Raw genomic sequence first — 18,543 nt, 5'->3', positions numbered from 1 at the left:
TGGGAAAAAAAAGGATTTTTTATTTTCACGGCTCTGCGTTATAAACTGTAGTGAAACACTTGGGGGTTCAAAGTTCTCACAACATATCTAGATAAGTTCCTTGGGGGGGTCTAGTTTCCAATATGGGGTCACTTGTGGGGGGTTTCTACTGTTTAGCTCCATTAGGGGCTCTGCAAACGCAATGTGACGCCTGCAGACCATTCCATCTAAGTCTGCATACCAAATGGCGCTCCTTCCCTTCCGAGCCCTCCCATGCACCCAAACGGTGGTTCCCCCCCCCCACATATGTGGTATCAGCGTACTCAGGACAAATTGGACAACAACTTTCGGGGTCCAATTTCTCCTGTTACCCTTGGGAAAATACAAAACTAGGGGCTAAAAAATAATTTGTGGGGGAAATTTTTATTTTTTTTATTTTCATGGTTCTGCGTTATATACTGTAGTGAAACACTTCGGGGTTCAAAGTTCTCACAACACATCTAGGTAAGTTCCTTGGGGGGTCTAGTTTCCAATATGGGGTCACTTGTGGGGGGTTTCTACTGTTTATGTACATATGGGGCTCTGCAAACGCAATGTGACGCCTGCAGACCAATCCATCTAAGTCTGCATTCCAAATGATGCTCCTTCCCTTCCGAGCTCTGCCATGCGCTCAAACGGTGGTTCCCCCCCACATATCGGGTATTGGCGTACTCAGGACAAATGGGACAACAATATTTGGGGTCCAATTTCTCCTGTTACCCTCGGGAAAATACAAAACTGGGGGCTAAAAAATAATTTTTGTGGGAAAAAATTTGTTTTATTTTTACGGCTCTGCATTATAAACTTCTGTGAAGCCCTTGGTGGGTTAAAGTGCTCACCACACATCTAGATAAGTTCCTTAGTAGGTCTACTTTCCAAAATGGTGTCACTTGTGGGGGGTTTCAATGTTTAGGTAAATTAGTGGCTCTGCAAACGCAACATGGCGTCCCATCTCAATTCCTGTCAATTTTGCATTGAAAAGTCAAGCGGCGCTCCTTCCCTTCCAAGCTCTCCCATGCGCCCAACCAGTGGTTTACTCCCACATATGGGGTATCAGCTTACTCAGGACAAATTGTACAACAAGTTTTGGGGTCCAATTTCTTTTTTTACCCTTGGAAAAATAAAAAATTGGGGGCAAAAAGATAATTTTTGTGAAAAAAACGATTTTTTATTTTTACGGTTCTGCATTATAAACTTCTGTGAAGCACTTGGTGGGTCAAAGTGCTCACCACACCTCTAGGTAAGTTCCTTAGGGGGTCTACTTTCCAAAATGGTGTCACTTGTGGTGGGGTTTCAATGTTTAGGCACATCAGTGGCTCTCCAAACGCAACATGGCGTCCCATCTCAATTCCAGTCAATTTTGCATTGAAAAGTCAAGTGGCGCTCCTTCGCTTCCGAGCTCTGTCATGCGCCCAAACAGTTGTTTACCCCCACATGTGGGGTATTGGCGTACTCAGGACAAATTGTACAACAATGTTTGGCGGCCATTTTCTCCTGTTACCCTTGGTAAAATAAAACAAATTGGAGCTGAAGTAAATTTTTTGTGAAAAAAAGTTAAATGTTCATTTTTATTTATACATTCCAAAAATTCCTGTGAAACACCTGAAGGGTTAATAAACTTCTTGAATGTGGTTTTGAGCACCTTGAGGGGTGCAATTTTTAGAATGGTGTCACACTTGGTTATTTTCTATCATATAGACCTCTCAAAATGACTTCAAATGAGATGTGGTCCCTAAAAAAAAAATGGTGTTGTAAAAATGAGAAATTGCTGGTCAAATTTTAACCCTTATAACTCCCTAACAAAAAAAAATTTTGGTTCCAAAATTGTGCTGATGTAAAGTAGACTAGTGGGAACTGTTACTTATTAAGTATTTTGTGTGACATATCTCTGTGATTTAATTGCATAAAAATTCAAAGTTGGAAAATTGCGAAATTTTCAAAATTTTCGCCAAATTTCTGTTTTTTTCACAAATGAACACAGGTAATATCAAAGAAATGTTACCACTATCATGAAGTACAATATGTCACGAGAAAACAATGTCAGAATCACTGGGATCTGTTGAAGCGTTCCAGAGTTATAACCTCATAAAGGGACAGTGGTCAGAATTGTAAAAATTGGCCCGGTCCATAACGTGCAAACCTCCCTTGGGGGTAAAGGGGTTAATTACTGATCTAGACAGGTTCTGGTCAAGGACACGATCAGTTTCAATCTGCTGCTGCTCTGGTCTCGGTCTGATGCTTCCACAAGAGGATATCATTGGATTCCCCTCTGGCACATCATCTCCCTGTTCTGAAAAACTGCAGACTGACCTTTAGATGGCCACACTTCCTCTTCCTGTGTTTGACATCATTCAGATTAAAGCCCCTCCTATGACATTTTGCATGCGTCTCAGTCTTTCAGCAATGCTTATGGTACCGTCACACTCAGCAACTTTGCAAAGAGAACGACAACAATCCGTGACGTTGCAGTGTCCTGGATAGCGATCTTGTTGTGTTTGACACGCAGCAGCGATTTGGATCCCGCTGTGCCATCGCTGGTCGGAGCTAGAAGTTCAGAACTTTATTTCGTCGCCAGGTCGGCGTGTATCGTCATGTTTGACATCAAAAGCAACGACGCCAGCAACGAGCATAGGGCCCCTAGATGTGTGTCGGATCGGTATACTCTGGCTGTTTGACATGTGGATCGCCCCCAGACACAGGGCCACGAGTTCTCGGTACCGGGCCTCTCTGGTTCGGTTCTGCTGCTGTCACGGTGGCTAGACCCGGTCCGCGACCCTGCTAAGGGGCGTCCAATAAAGGTGGTGCAGTCTGTCAGGGGTTCGTGACGCCACCTGTGGTGTTCGGTCAGGGTGACCGACGCTGCTGTGGGGTCCGCTGGGGTGATGGAATGGCAGCTGGATGGTATACCTTCCCACAGGTGAAGTATGTCCCCAGGGCTTCCCAGTACGGTGGATGGTGATGGTGTAAGGTGCAGTCAATAACGAGGACACAGGGTTGCAGTCTCTTTACCTCTTTACTGCAGACTTCAGGATCCTCACTCCAGAGTACGTTTAACAGGGCTATCTGAGACCGGCCGGTCCGATGGGCACTTCCAGAGTTTCCCTCGCAGATGGAAATCGTTGCCTACCACCAGCGCCTGTGTGTTGTAGTCCTACCCTGCCGAGCATTTGGAATAGTCCTCACAACTGCTGTTCTCATTCGTCGTTGTCTACAGCTCTCTCTCTGTCTTTAGTTCCAGATGTTGCTAGTTTCTCGTCCCCCAGTATGTTTTGGCTAGGACGCACCCGTATGACGGGAAGACCTGGAGGTCTTCCAGGACCCTAGAGACGCCCCTCTCCCACTGTTGCCCCCTATGTCTTCTTAGGAAATTTAAGGTAGACAGCCAACCTATAATTAACTGTCCTGCGGAGTTTGAAGTAAGGCCTAAAGTCAGTTACTCCCACGGTGTTCCGGCCACCGGCTACGCGCCTCAGTAGGATGTTGCCTCGGTCTCACGGCACGACTCCTACTGGTACTCCTTTTTGCTTGATCTCGTTTACACTGTTCCACAATATCCTTCCCTTCTTGTCTCTTTCTTAGGATACCATCGCAAGGAGGTGCAGGCGCGGCTCCGTTCGCTAGGCACCTGCCAGGTTCCCACGCCTGACAGGGACCCCCCTGTGTCTTCTCCCTGCATCACCCCCTGCAACAGGATGTTGCCTGAATCCAACCCAGTCAGCTTTAGACTAACTTTCTATCCAACCCCTAGTTTTACCAGTGTGAGGAGGGGCCCAATAAATAAAGCCTTTTGCTCACCCTAGTGGCCGGAGTGTGAAGTGTAAAGTGTGCTGGTGATACCTGGTCAGGAGAATTCCTTCAGTGCCATCAGACGTACCATCACTGCCCTTAGTGGCAGAGTGTCATACTGCAACGACCAGGTTTCTGGGGCACTGCACATGGAGCTAACAACCAGCGAGAACGAGAAGTAAGTCGCCGTTACGTCACTGGATCGCTCCTGCATCGTTCTGGAGTTGCTGTGTTTGACGTCTCTACAGCGACCTAAACAGCGATGCTCCAGCGATCTAGTTTAGGTCGGCTCATTGTCTATATCGCTGCAGTGTCGCTGAGTGTGACGGTACCTTTAGGCAACATTGACATCTAGTGACCGCATAACAACAACTGCAAAGATTCAAATCTATTTACAGCAGGTACAGTATTATACTGATGAGGACACAAATATACACATCAATACTACCTTGGTGAGCCGACACACATCTCACAGACCAGACCTTAATCACAGGACAATAAAACTTTAACACTCCTTATCTATTAACTGTTCCAATATTTATGGCCACAACTGCTTCTCCCTCTCCCATACTGAGTTCTACTCCATGTCACTTATTTTATCTATTGCATTATTCCTGTGTCCTCTTGTGCATAAATATGTGACTCTTCAGATTTTGTGTTATTATATTCTTGATGAAGCGACCTAAGTAGTTTTGAAAGCTTGCAATTTGTTACTTTGTAATGGATAACTGAAAACATGGTATCAACAACTGAGAACTCTCAAATCTCAATAGTTTTCTACACTTTAGAAAGACACTAGTTCAGCGTGGAAAGGCATTTTGGAATAAGAACCACTTCTTTATATTATTGGATCAAGGATCTTCATATAAATAAGTGCAGCGCAAACCGTAAATTCAGAGGCTAGCTAGAGGTTCAACTCAGGTAGGGGGGAGCGAAAAATCTGAGTGGACCCCTAACCAGTAACTCTGATTACAACTATGCTGGGACACCAATATTACCAACATATGGTGATGACAGACAATTATCAATAGTGACTTACAGATTATGTTCGTTCATTATTCACGTATTTTCTGTTTGTCCCAGACCAACATGGCAATTTCTTCCAGCCACAACTTATTTTTAGAGATTACAACAAAGACACATTTGATTTCTCACATTTACTACACAGTCCACATCTATTCCCAATCTGCACATTAGCCCTCAAACTGTATAATGGCCACTGCATTAGCTCCCATACTGTAAAAAGGCCCCAATATTAGCTTCCACGCTACATGATGACCTCCACATTAGCCCTCAAACTGTATAATGGCCTTCACATTATCATCCAAACTGTATAATGGGCCCCACATTAAGCCTCACCTGTAAAATGACCCCTGTATTAGCTCCCACACTATAATGGCCCCCACAGTTAGTCCCAAAGTTTATAATGGCCCCGGCATTAGCTCATATACTCTATAATGGGTCCCACATTAGCCCCTACACTATATAATGGGTTCCACATTCTCCCACAAACTGTATAATTGGTCCGATACTATATAATAGCCCCCGCAGTAGTCCCTATAATGTATGAGGACCCTCCCACTTTTTATGATACCCCCACAAGTTTTAATAAAAAAAAAAAAACAACTCTACTTACCTAATCCAGGATCCTGGTGACTCCACCAGCAAGTCTCAGGCGGACCATCGCCCGAACAAGACTTTGGGCGTGCGTCGGCACCTTGGCCATCCTGTAGACCTTAGAGCAACTTGCAATCTACAGAACAGAGAGCAGTAGAGTAGGGAAACTGTCTCCTTGCTCTACCGTGGAGTTTAACTTTATCTACGTGCTGTGCTTGCCAATACAGTTAAGGGTAGAGTAGTTTCGGGTGGGCCCTTATGAGCACGGGCCTGGGCCAGCCACACACTCTGCCCCCCCCCCATGGTAGCTACGCAACAACAGGAATTGTCTTTTTCTTCAGGAAAGACGGCTGCTCCTATTCCCTTCAACATATTTATTAACGATCTGGTAGAATGTTTAGAAGGTTTACACAGTAAAATATCAATATTTGCAGATGATACAAAACTATGTAAAGCAGTCAATACAAGAGAAGATAAGTATTCTGCTACAGATGGATCTGGATAAGTTGGAAACTTGGACCGAAAGGGGGCAGATGCTTTTTAACACTGACAAATGTAAGGTTATACACGTGGGAAGAAGAAATAAATATCACCATTACACACTGAATTGGGTAAATCTGACATGGAGAAGGACTTGGGGATCCTAGTTATTGATAAACTTACCTGGAGCAGCCAGTGCTAGGCAGCGGCTGCCAATGCAAACAGGATCATGATGTGCATTAAAAGAGGTCTGGATATACATGATGAGAGCATTATACTGCCTCTGTACAAATCCCTGGTTAGACTGCACATGGAGTACTGTGTACAGTTTTGGGCACCGGTGCTGAAGAAGGATATAATGGAACTAGAGCGAGTACAAAGGAGGGCAACAAATTTAATAAAGGGGATGGGGGAACTACAATATCCAGAGAGATTAGCAAAATTAAGATTATTTAGTCTAGAAAAAAGATGACTGAGGGCGATCTAATAACCATGTATCTACTATATAATTGACTAAGGGTCACTTCCGTCTTTCTGTCTGTCTGTCTTTCTTTCTGTCACAGAAATCCCAAGTCACTGATTGGTTGCGGCAAAAAGGCCATGACCAATCAGCGACGGGCACAGTCCGGCGGCAAAATGGCCGCTCCTTACTCCCCGCAGTCAGTGCCTGCAGTCCATACTCCCCCCATTCAGCGCTCACACAGGGTTAATGGCAGCATTAATGGACCGCGTTATGCTGCGGTGTAACGCAGTCCGTTAACGCTGCTATTAACCCTGCGTGACCAACTTTTTACTATTGATGCTGCCTATGCGGCATCAATAGTAAAAAGATCTAATGTTAAAAATAATTAAAACAATAAAAAATTATTATATACTCGCCCTCCATGGGCCCCCGGATCCAGCCGAGGCCTTTCCCGCTCCTCGCGACGTTCCGGTGACCGGTCCATGCATTGCGGTCTCGCAAGATGATGATGTAGCGGTCATCATCTCGCGAGACCGCAATGCACTCTTGGGACCGGAGCATCGCGAGGAGCATCGGTAAACCCCTCGGCTGGATCCGGGGGCTCCGGAAGGTGAGTATATAACTATTTTTTATTTAAATTTTTTTTTTTTTTAACAGGGATATGGTGCCCACATTGCTATATTCTACGTGGGCTGTGTTACATACTGCGTGGGCTGTGTTATATACTGCATCTCTGTGCTATATACTATATGGGCTGTGCTATATACTACGTGGCTGTGGTATATATTATATGGCTGGGCAATGTACTACATCGCTGTGCTCTATACTATGTGGCCTGTGTTATATACTGCGTGGGCTGTGTTATATACTACGTCTCTGTGCTATATACTACGCATGGCTGTGCTATATACATGGGCTGTGCTATATACTACGTGGGCAGTGTTATATACTACGTGTCTGTGCTATATACTATGTGGCTGGGCAATATACTACGTGGCTGGGCAATATACTACGTGGGCTGTGCTATATACTACATGGCTGTAAACTACATCACTACATCTAGTAAGTATATAAGGGGACAACACGAGGTTCTGTTTATACCAAGGAAGGTGACCGTCACAAGGGGGCAATCTCTGCATCTGGAGGAGAGAAGGTTTTTCCACTAACATAGAAGAAGATTCTTTTCTGTTAGAGCAGTGAGAATCTGGAATTCCTTGCCTGAGGAGGTGGTGATGGCGAACTCAGTCAAGGGGTTCAAGAGAGGCCTGGATGTCTTCCTGGAGCGTAACATTATTGTATTGTATTTTACAGTGATTAGGATCTTTGGAAGGACGTAGATCTGGGGATTTATTCTGAATATAGGCTGAACTGGATGGACAAATGTCTTGCTAACTATGTTACTATGTAATTCAAACTTTTAAACTGTATTCACCTTTATTGTTGATGGTAATAAATAAAAAAGACATTCAAAAGATACATACTTGGTTTGGAGGATAATGACAAACAAATGGGATAAATAATTAAGATTTTTTTTACTTGTTTTATTTCAAATTTTGCTTGTAGGAACAATTATAATCAAATTAGCAATACAAAAAGTATTATTAGTAAAGACAGTGTATCTAGTTTTTATTAAAACATTTTGTATTAATTTATAATCACCTTCTATTCAAAATAAGAATTCGGAAATGATAGATGTAAACTTTGAATTGAAAACATAATTTGAATATTTGAAAATATTTTTCTTATTATAATTTTGACTTCATAGAAACATTATGTATTAATGGAATCAACTCTTGTAGTAGTTTTGTAGCTGTTTTGGCAGTTCCCCAATGAATAGAAAACCCACCTCCACCATGACCATAGTTGTGAATAACCAGGAGCTGTTGGCCATTTTTAATTAGAATGTCTTTTTCTATCCTTAAGGCCGATCGAGTTGGCCTCAGGCCCACCTTCTCTTGAATTACTGAGACCCCACTCAGGGAAGGTTCCAGGTGACAACATCGATCTAAGATATCTTTTGTGGCCTGAGCATTTGGCATGCAACTCCAGTCATCCTTTTGCCTTGTTCCTCCAAGAGTAACCACCGATATTCCAGGGTAAATGTAAGAATTCCCATCTCCATCTCTAATGAAGTGTTTTATCCAAGGAGCATTGACTTCCAGTACTTGTCCTTTGACAGGATATATAGACTGATCACCAAACAGATCCCTTGAGCCTAGTGCCGAACAGTTAACAACCACATCATATGTTCCATGCAGATCCCAGACATTGTACACTTTTCTGCATTCCAAATGTCCTCCATTGCTTTTAAATCTGTTTTAAAAACAGTAGAGAAACAACAGGTATGACTAATTAGTAGATATCACTAATTATGTATATTCTGAAAGAAAGCCATCTTTCATAATCCTACACATTATAGCAATAATTTTCTTCTCTGTATCACACCCTGTAGACATGCGTTGCTGCCATCCTTCACAGCCAATTGTAAAAATGCCCCCAAACCTAACTTGTATTTCTTACTACAAACAGATGGCTGACAATACCATCCTATAAATTGTACCTGTCATTTCAGGTAACTTTTCAGAAAAAGTTCTCGTGTGTGCATGAGGAAAAATAATTTTTTCAACTAGTTTGTGTACATGAGTAATAACCAATTTCACCAATTGTCCACTTTGCAGGCTCAATTTTAAATTTTTATTGGTCTGAAAATGGGACCAAAGGAGGTCACTTCTAGATTTTTATTTATGCAGTCCATTGGTCAACAAAATATGTGACTTGTGAATAACGTCATAGAATGTTATGTGTCAATGTGCGGTCAGTGAAAAACACTGAAGCCCGATGCAGCTAAACATTTCTAAAACAGATGAAAAGCATACCTTTTCTCCATCCATGGTAAATATTGTGAAGCCTGACATTTTAATGTTGTGAAAGCCTGGCCAAATATGTAAGATGAGAACTTTGCCAGTTCTGCATCGCTCATAATGCGGAAGCCAAAGACGATTTGCCACCAAAATGGGTGGGTTTCTTTAGGGGCTGACTTGAAAATCTGCCATCTGTTAACAAAAAAAAGAACATATATAACCAGATACAATGTGAAATAACTCTCAAGACTGTAGCTAATACAAGTAATAAGAACTGCATAAGTCAGTACGATTTTAAAGGGAAGCCAAAAGCAGATCAACACCTATTAATTAAGTACGGTGTTGTATTTGTCTTTTAACAGCGATTTCAAGCAACCACATTGTTTGGGGAAAATAAACAGCATATAATGATTCTCATCTATACATAGTTCTCGCTCCATATATTCTGGTGAATAGGACTAGACCAGGTGGGCTACGAAGACTAGTCCGCCCTGCCTCCCAATAGCACGCCCACTAAGAATTGACTGAGATCCCTGACCTGCCAATACATTTTCCTCCCTGAATTCTAAATCACATGGATGCTTGTGAACACCATGACTTTTGTCATGCGACGTGGTCCACAGACATCTGGCCTGTAAGAAAAAGTCCACTACGTATGGAGAAGTCCACTACGTATGGACAAAGTCATGGTGTTCATGAGCATCCGTGAGAGTTGGAATTCAGGAAAGAGAGTATAAGGGCAGAACTAATATCTCAGTCCCACCTCAGTGTGCATGTTATCAGGAGCCTTGGGAGGACTGGTCTGTACTTAGCAGACATCTCTGAGATTAATCCAATTCATTAGAATATGTGGAGAAAGAACTTTGAAAAGGTGAGAATAAGTGTACACTGGACTTTGCCCAAAATAATGGGGTAAAATCATTTAAAAAAAAATGAACATAGGACAAGAGAATGAGGTATTGTTTGTGAACTTATGAACATTGTGAACATAATGTTGTGAACATAATCCTTTAAAACGTTTACATGTTATTTTGACTCCTTAAAAAATACCAAACCCAGTGTAGCAGAAACTCAAAAAGAATGTGTAAATGCATTTCAACAGTCTAAAATATCAGACCATGGATGATCCCATATACCTTTAGCATAACCCAAATACCTACAAGGTCCCTAGAAGTGTCCTAGACTGATCCTACCTGTCCGCGGAGGTTGGCACCCTAAGAGGTACGAGATGTGGCGCCCCCACTTGTCGGCGGCTGAATTTGTTTAATCTATCTGACCCTGTTCTGGGCAGGTGGGAAAAGATAGGTACCAAAAGTGATAAAAAAAACCAATATACAAATGTAACAAACCTTATCTAGAAGGTACAAAAGCTTATCAGGAATAAAGGGGGGGTTAACATTTTTAAGGAGATAATAGTATTCCTCTCACAGGGGACAGATGATATATCCCTTGTAGGTATTCATTAGTTACTGGAAGATAAAAGCTGAACTTCTAAAGGTACTGTCACACTAGACGATATCGCTAGCGATCGGTGACGTTGCAGCGTCCTCGCTAGCGATATCGTCCAGTGTGACAGGCAGCAGCGATCAGGCCCCTGCTGGGAGATCGCTGGTCGGGGAAGAAAGTCCAGAACTTTATTTCGTCGCTGGACTCCCCGTAGACATCGCTGAATCGGCGTGTGTGACACCGATTCAGCGATGTCTTCACTGGTAACCAGGGTAAACATCGGGTAACTAAGCGCAGGGCCGCGCTTAGTAACCCGATGTTTACCCTGGTTACCAGCGTAAAAAAACAAACAGTACATACTTACATTCAGCTGTCTGTCCCTTGCCGTCTGGTTCCTGCACTGACTGCTGGCCGTAAAGTGAAAGCAGAGCACAGCCACAGCGGTGAGTCACCGCTGTGTGACTCACCGCTGTGCTGTGCTTTCACTTTCACTTTACGGCCAGCAGTCAGTGCAGGAACCAGACGGCAAGGGACAGACAGCTGAATGTAAGTATGTACTGTTTGTTTTTTTACGCTGGTAACCAGGGTAAACATTGGGTTACTAAGCGTGGCCCTGCGCTTAGTTACCCGATGTTTACCCTGGTTACCGGGGACCTCGGGATCGTTGGTCGCTGGAGAGCTGTCTGTGTGACAGCTCTCCAGCGACCAAACAGCGACGCTGCAGCGATCCGGATCGTTGTCGGTATCGCTGCAGCGTCGCTAAGTGTGACGGTACCTTAAAGAACTTTGAAAAGGTGAGAGTTATTTCTGTACACTGGGAACTTTGCCCAAGTAATGGGTTAAAATCACCATTAAAAAACATATGAAAGCCATGTAATTAGTTGGTAGGTTTTGATCCTGCTGTCAGATTCTCTTTAAAGTTTTTTTCCTTGACTTTAACCCCTTAATCCCATATGACGTACTATCCCGTCCAGGTGACCTGGGACTTAATTCCCAGTGACGGGATAGTACGTCATATGCGATCGGCCGCGCTCACGGGGGGAGCGCGGCCGATTGCGGCCGGGTGTCAGCTGACTATCGCAGCTGACATCCGGCACTATGTGCCAGGAGCGGTCATGGACCGCTCTCGGCACATTAACCCCCGGCACACCGCGATCAAACATGATTGCGATGTGCCGGCGGTACAGGGAAGCATCGCGCAGGGAAAGGCTCCCTGCGTGCTTCCCTGAGACGATCGGTACACGATGATGTACTCACCGTGTACCGAGCGTCTTCTCCCTGCAGTCCCCGGATCCAAAATGGCCGCGGGGCTGCATCCGGGTCCTGCAGGGAGTATTTCCGGGTCGCCTGCAGGTGCTGGTAAGCCTGCAGCGATGTCAGTGAGATCGCCGATCTTACAGAGTGCTGTGCAAACTGTAAGATCGGCCATCTGTGATGTCCCCCCCGGGACAAAGTAAAAAAGTAAAAAAAAAAATTTCCACATGTGTAAAAAAATAAATAAAAATAAATTACTAAATAAATAAATAAATAAAAAAATATTATTCCCATAAATACATTTCTTTATCTAAAAAAAAACAAAAAAAACAATAAATGTACACATATTTAGTATCGCCGCGTCCGTAACGACCCGACCTATAAAACTGTCCCACTAGTTAACCCCTTCAGTGAACACCGTAAGAACCAAAAAAAAAAAAGAGCCAAAAAACAACGCTTTATTATCATACCGCCGAACAAAAAGTGAAATAACACGCGATCAAAAAGACGGATATAAATAACCATGATACCGCTGAAAACATCATCTTGTCCCGCAAAAAACGAGCCACCACAAAGCATAATAAGCAAAAAAATAAAAAAGTTATAGTCCTGAGAATAAAGCGATGCCAAAATAATTATTTTTTCTATAAAATAGCTTTTATCGTATAAAAGCGCCAAAACATAAAAAAATGATATAAATGAGGTATCGCTGTAATCGTGCTGACCCGACGAATAAAACTGCTTCATCCACTTTACCAAACGTGGAACAGTATAAACGCCTCCCCCAAAAGAAATTCATGAATAGCTAGTTTTTGGTCATTCTGCCTCACAAAAATCGGAATAAAAAGTGATCAAAAACTGTCACGTGTCCAGAAATGTTTCAAATAAAAACGTCAACTCGTCCCGCAAAAAACAAGACCTCACATGACTCTGTGGACCAAAATATGGACAAATTATAGGTCTCAAAATGTGGAGACGCAAAAACTTTGTTGCTATAAAAAAAGCGTATTTTAGTGTGTGACGGCTGCCAATCATAAAAATCCGATATAAAAAACGCTATAAAAGTAAATCAAACCCCCCTTCATCACCCCCTTAGTTAGGGAAAAATAATAAAATTAAAAAAATGTATTTATTTCCATTTTCCCATCAGGGCTAGGGTTAGGGTTAGGGCTAGGGTTAGGGTTGGGGCTAGGGTTAGGGCTAGGGTTAGGGCTAGGGTTGGGGCTAGGGTTGGGGTTAGGGTTGGGGTTTGGGTTGGGGCTAGGGTTAGGGCTAGGGTTAGGGCTAGGGTTAGTGTTAGGGTTGGGGCTAGGGTTAGGGTTGGGGTTAGGGTTGGAGCTAAAGTTAGGGTTAGGGTTGGGGCTAAAGTTAGGGTTAGGGTTTGGATTATATTTACGGTTGGGATTAGGGTTGGGATTAGAATTAGGGGTGTGTCAGGGTTAGGGGTGTGGTTAGGGTTACCGTTGGGATTAGGGTTAGGGGTGTGTTAGGGTTAGGGTTTCAGGTAGAATTGGGGAGTTTTCACTGTTCAGGCACATCAGGGGCTCTCCAAATGCGACATGGCGTCCGATCTCAATTCCAGCCAATTCTGCGTTGAAAAAGTAAAACAGTGCTCCTTCCCTTCCGAGCTCTCCGGTGCGCCCAAACAGGGGTTTACCCCAACATATGGGGTATCAGCGTACTCAGGACAAATTGGACAACAACTTTTGGGGTCCAAGTTCTCTTGTTATCCTTGGGAAAATAAAAATGTGGGGGGCTAAAAATCATTTTTGTGGGAAAAATAAGATTTCTTTTATTTTCGCGGCTCTGCGTTGTAAACTGCAGTGAAACACTTGGGGGTTCAAAGTTCTCACAACACATCTAGATAGGTTCCTTGGGAGGTCTAGTTTCCAATATGGGGTCACTTGTGGGGGGTTTCTACTGTTTGGGTACATCAGGGGCTCTGCAAATGCAAAGTGACGCCTGCAGACCAATCCATCTAAGTCTGTATTCCAAATGGCGCTCCTTCCCTTCCGAGCTCTGCCATGCGCCCAAACAGTGCTTCCCCCCTACATATGGGGTATCAGCGTACTCAGGACAAATTGGACAACAACTTTTGGGGTCCAATTTATTCTGTTACCCTTGTGAAAATACAAAACTGGGGACTTAAAAATCATTTTTGTGAAAAAAAAAGAATTTTTATTTTCACGGCTCTGCGTTATAAACTGTAGTGAAACACTTGGGGGCTCAAAGCTCTCAAAACACATCTAGATAAGTTCCTTAGGGGGTCTACTTTCCAAAATGGTGTCACTTTTGGGTGGTTTCAATGTTTAGGCACATCAGGGGCTCTCCAAATGCAACATGGCGTCCCATCTCAATTCCAGTCAATTTTGCATTGAAAAGTCAAATGGCGCTCCTTCCCTTCTGAGCTCTGCCATGCGCCCAAACAATGGTTTACACCAACATATGGGGTATCAGCGTACTCAGGACAAATTGCACAACAACCTTTGTGGTCTAATTTCTTCTCTTACCCTTGGGAAAATAAAAAATTGGGGACAAAAAGATCATTTTTGTGAAAAAATATGATTTTTTATTTTTACGGCTCTGCATTATAAACTTCTATGAAGCACTTGGTGGGTCAAAGTGCTCACCACACATCTAGATAAGTTCCTTAAGGGGTCTACTTTCCAAAATGGTGTCACTTGTGGGGGGTTTCAATGTTTAGGCACATCAGGGGCTCTCCAAACGCAACATGGCGTCCCATCTCAATTCCAGTCAATTTTACATTGAAAAGTCAAATGGCGCTCCTTTCCTTCCGAGCTCTGCCATGCGCCCAAACAGTGGTTTATCAAGAAGACCAAGAGAAAGAAAAGATCATGTCCATAGAGATGGGAGCACCTCAGACAAATATCAAAAATACAAAGTTTTTATTATTGATCAGCATAACAATATACCACACAAAAAAAACCACAAGATTTAAAAACATTTAAAAATGCAACACCAAAAAACACAGCAGTCATATCCTAGTATAGGGAAAATGACAACCCACAGCCCTATCCCCTCCCAAAAAAACAGAGATGTATGTATGTAAACAAATGTAATGATCCCAAACACGGTCACATATTCACATACACTGTATAGAAAAACAAAATATAACTCTCAACCTCAATTGAAGCAGTGCAATGCATGCAAACGCATAGAACTGCTAATATCACAGTACCATATAGCCCTGAAAAGACACAATATTGTGCTAACCGACACGTAGCAATCCATGCCTGGGCAGCTGTTGTAAAAAGAAGCTCATTGCGCATAGGTAGAGAACATGCTGGACATGGTAGTCACATACATGTCAAAATATAACAAATACCCACGCCTGAAAAAGTCCATATGCGTATAAACGATCAGGTCATATGCAGGTTAGAGAGGGAGAGATGTAGGAGAGAGGAAAAGGGGCTGTGGGGTGCAACCCACGCGTATCGCCGCAGCTGTGGCGGCTTCCTCAGGGAAAAGAATAGCATACTGTGTGGAACGTTAGACATGAATATAAACTAAATCATGATGAAATGAATGGTGTTCACCTGTTCAGAAGTGTCAGCGGAGAGAACACATGGAGCAAGGTGGTCGCGGCCATATTGTTAGTCCCGAATTGCGGCGTCTGGCTAATAAAGTTGTGTGAGGGCACAAAGCCGGCGCATGCGCACTGTGCGCGATATGCCTGCACACTCACGCGCCAGTGACAAGTCCCCAGCAACCTGATTCCCATACAGAAAGTATGCCTGCGCGCTGAATGGAGAAGACAAGGGAGAACGCGCACCCATTAAAGAAGCGGTCCCAAGCAAACACGGCACCTACCACAGTAGCCCCGCAGTAGAAACATCATACTGGACAACTGCGGTCTTGAATATAACAATATTGAAAATTAATCTAAATATGTGTGAGACGGCACAAGGAAGCAAGTAAACGTACACAACTCCCCTAGTGCTAGCCCAACTATTACCAAAAACAACCACACTCTTATCCAAATTATCATGCATCCTCCGATACATACTCATGGGACAAGAACGTGCACATTAATAAACAAAAATCCCAAAAATCCCACAGGTATCACACAGACTAGATCAAATGGAGGTCGACGATAGTAACATGCACACACAAAAACATGTATAAAACTATCTATACATAGGATACGGGATGCAGTGCGGTCATGTATAAATACAGAAGGACTTGGCAAAAAACTGCCTAAGTGCGAGATTAGACTCGTCACATAATGATGTGGCCACAGAGTCAACGACCCTCAGCCAAGTATGCCCATATGTACATTGATGGAAAACGCATGGAAAGCGTACAAATGGCCATAAGCGTCCGTAGATCCGCGTGACTAAGCATGGCCTAAAAATTGTGCTATGGTCCAGAGACCAGCAAAAAAGAGGAGGTAAAAAAAAAAAATGAGAAAAGTTGAATAAGTTGGAACCCCAAAAAGGAAAATATATAATAAATACTATAAGGTACTGTGATATCCATCATGTATCATATACAATATTTTTATTTCAAAGTCATGTTAAACAGCAACCCTAAAAAGAACGTATAAATAATAGACCGGTAATAGGGGCAATGCCAAAAAGACCCGAACAGGCCCAAAGAATAAGGGCACATATGAAAATAGAAGGGCCAAGAAATTGAAAGCACCAAATGCCATATGGTACTGTGATATAAACCAAAACCTGATAAACAGAAGCCAAACCATGCTGAATGCACGACAGGCAATACAATGTGTTACAACGTGCCAGAAGCCACACGACCAGTACCCCTATGTCAAATACCACCCCCAGTTCGAATATTAGGCATAAAAACCAGTGAACAAAAGTTCTTCATTTAGTCCATTTGGAGATGTAGTCTTCAGGTCATAGATCCAGCGTGATTCACGTCGTAGGAGTTCCTTAGTTAAGTCCCCCCCACGGATGTTACCCAGAACTTGGTCCACAACCATAATTCGCATGCCTTGATGCCTGCTGTTATGGAATTCCATATAATGGGATGCAACAGAGGAAATGGTCTTGGCTTTTGTGATGTCCGCCTTGGCATTTGCAATGTTTGACATGTGTTGTTGGACTCTCCGTCTCACTTCTTGTGTGGTCTGTCCAATATACAGCTTCGGACATGAACAGATCAGAATGTAAACCACAATCCTTGACCTGCAGTTGGCATAACTCCTCGCTTTTAATTCTCCTGGAAAGATCAGCAAGGTTAGAGAGTTAGTAGCAACCATATAAGGACAAACATTGCAGTTACCACATGGGTAAGTCCCCTCTATCCTGATTCCTGATCCCAATCTCACTGTTGGCCTTTTGAAATGGCTGGTAGTAAGAACGTCTTTGAAATTTCTAGCCCTCCTAGCAATAATCCTCGGTCTATCTGACAGGAAAGGCCTCAATTTCTTCTCATTCAACAATATTTCCCAATGCTTGCTCAAAATATTGTAGACATCCTGCCACTGATTGTTATATGCCGTAATTAGATTAATGGTTGGCATATCTTTAGGGGCTTTTTTCTCCAATAGACTCAATCTATCGCTCTTTCGTGAATGCTCAAAAGCACGTGCTATGGTCTTACGCGGGTACCCTCTTTTAGACAGACGGGTGCTGAGATCATACGCCCCCTCCCGAAAATCCAATTCTGAGCTACAATTCCGCCTTACCCTCAGGAATTGGCCCTTCGGGATATTGTTCCGTACATGCTGAGGGTGAAAGCTTGAATAATGAAGGACGTTGTTTGTCGCTGTGGTCTTACGAAAAATCTTGGTTCGAATCTGGTTCCCAACCTTCATCACCTTCAGGTCCAAGAAATCTACTCATGTCATAGATAAGGAGGCTGTTAAAGTAATATTCAACTGATTACTATTTAATGTGGTGATAAAATTCCTACAATCAACTTCAGAACCCGTCCAGAAAAACAACAAGTCATCGATGTATCGAGACCAACGAAGAACATTGGTTTTGAAATCCTGCAGGGGGCGCACCTGTGTTTCCTCCCACCAACCCATAAAAAGGTTGGCGTAGGAGGGCACACAGTGGGCACCCATAGCTGTGCCAACAATTTGTTTGTAAAACACTCTGTCAAATACGAAGTAGCTGTTGGATAAAACAAATAATAAGAGATCCAAGATGAAAGATTGGTGTCTGCGGTCACCTGTGATTTGTTGGTTCAAAAAAAATGAGACCGCCTCGATGCCCAACGTATGTCCAATACAGGTGTACAATGATGTAACATCCATCGTGACAAGGATGGTGTTCTCTGGAACCATCACATCTTGTAACTGTTGAATCAGGTGAGAGGTATCCTGGATATAAGAACCTAAACGGATGACAAGCGGTTGCAAAAAATGGTCCAAATAGATACAAGGCCTCTCATATAAACCGCCAATACCTGCCACAATTGGCCTACCAGGTGGTTCCTGGATCGATTTGTGTACCTTCGGAAGAAGATATAGGGTAGGGACGACCGGAGACACCGTGGTCAGGAATTTAAGTTCTTTGTTGTCCAAGATATTGTTATGCTTAGCAGAGGTGAGAAGAAGATCCAGCTTCATCTTGAAGATACCTGTGGGATCAGAGGGCAAGACCTGGTAGCATTTTGCATCAC

General features: G+C 43.2%; 1 protein-coding gene across 1 annotated transcript in view; it reads right to left on the bottom strand.

Annotated features, from left to right (window-relative positions):
- Window positions 1-7,898: 7,898 nt before the first annotated feature.
- Window positions 7,899-18,543, bottom strand: part of DDO (D-aspartate oxidase) — a 94,606-nt gene continuing 83,961 nt past the window's right edge. The window contains exons 4-5 of the mRNA XM_069767982.1: window positions 9,241-9,417; window positions 7,899-8,677 (exon numbers count right to left, since the gene is read on the bottom strand). Of these exons, the coding sequence (XP_069624083.1) occupies window positions 8,110-8,677; window positions 9,241-9,417 (745 nt within the window). The 3' untranslated portion in view covers window positions 7,899-8,109. The remainder of the gene's footprint in view (window positions 8,678-9,240; window positions 9,418-18,543) is intronic.

This window comes from Ranitomeya imitator, chromosome 5 (genome assembly GCF_032444005.1).
Source record: "Ranitomeya imitator isolate aRanImi1 chromosome 5, aRanImi1.pri, whole genome shotgun sequence".
Taxonomy (NCBI): Eukaryota; Metazoa; Chordata; class Amphibia; order Anura; family Dendrobatidae; genus Ranitomeya; species Ranitomeya imitator.
This window is presented reverse-complemented; position numbering and strand designations above follow the sequence as displayed.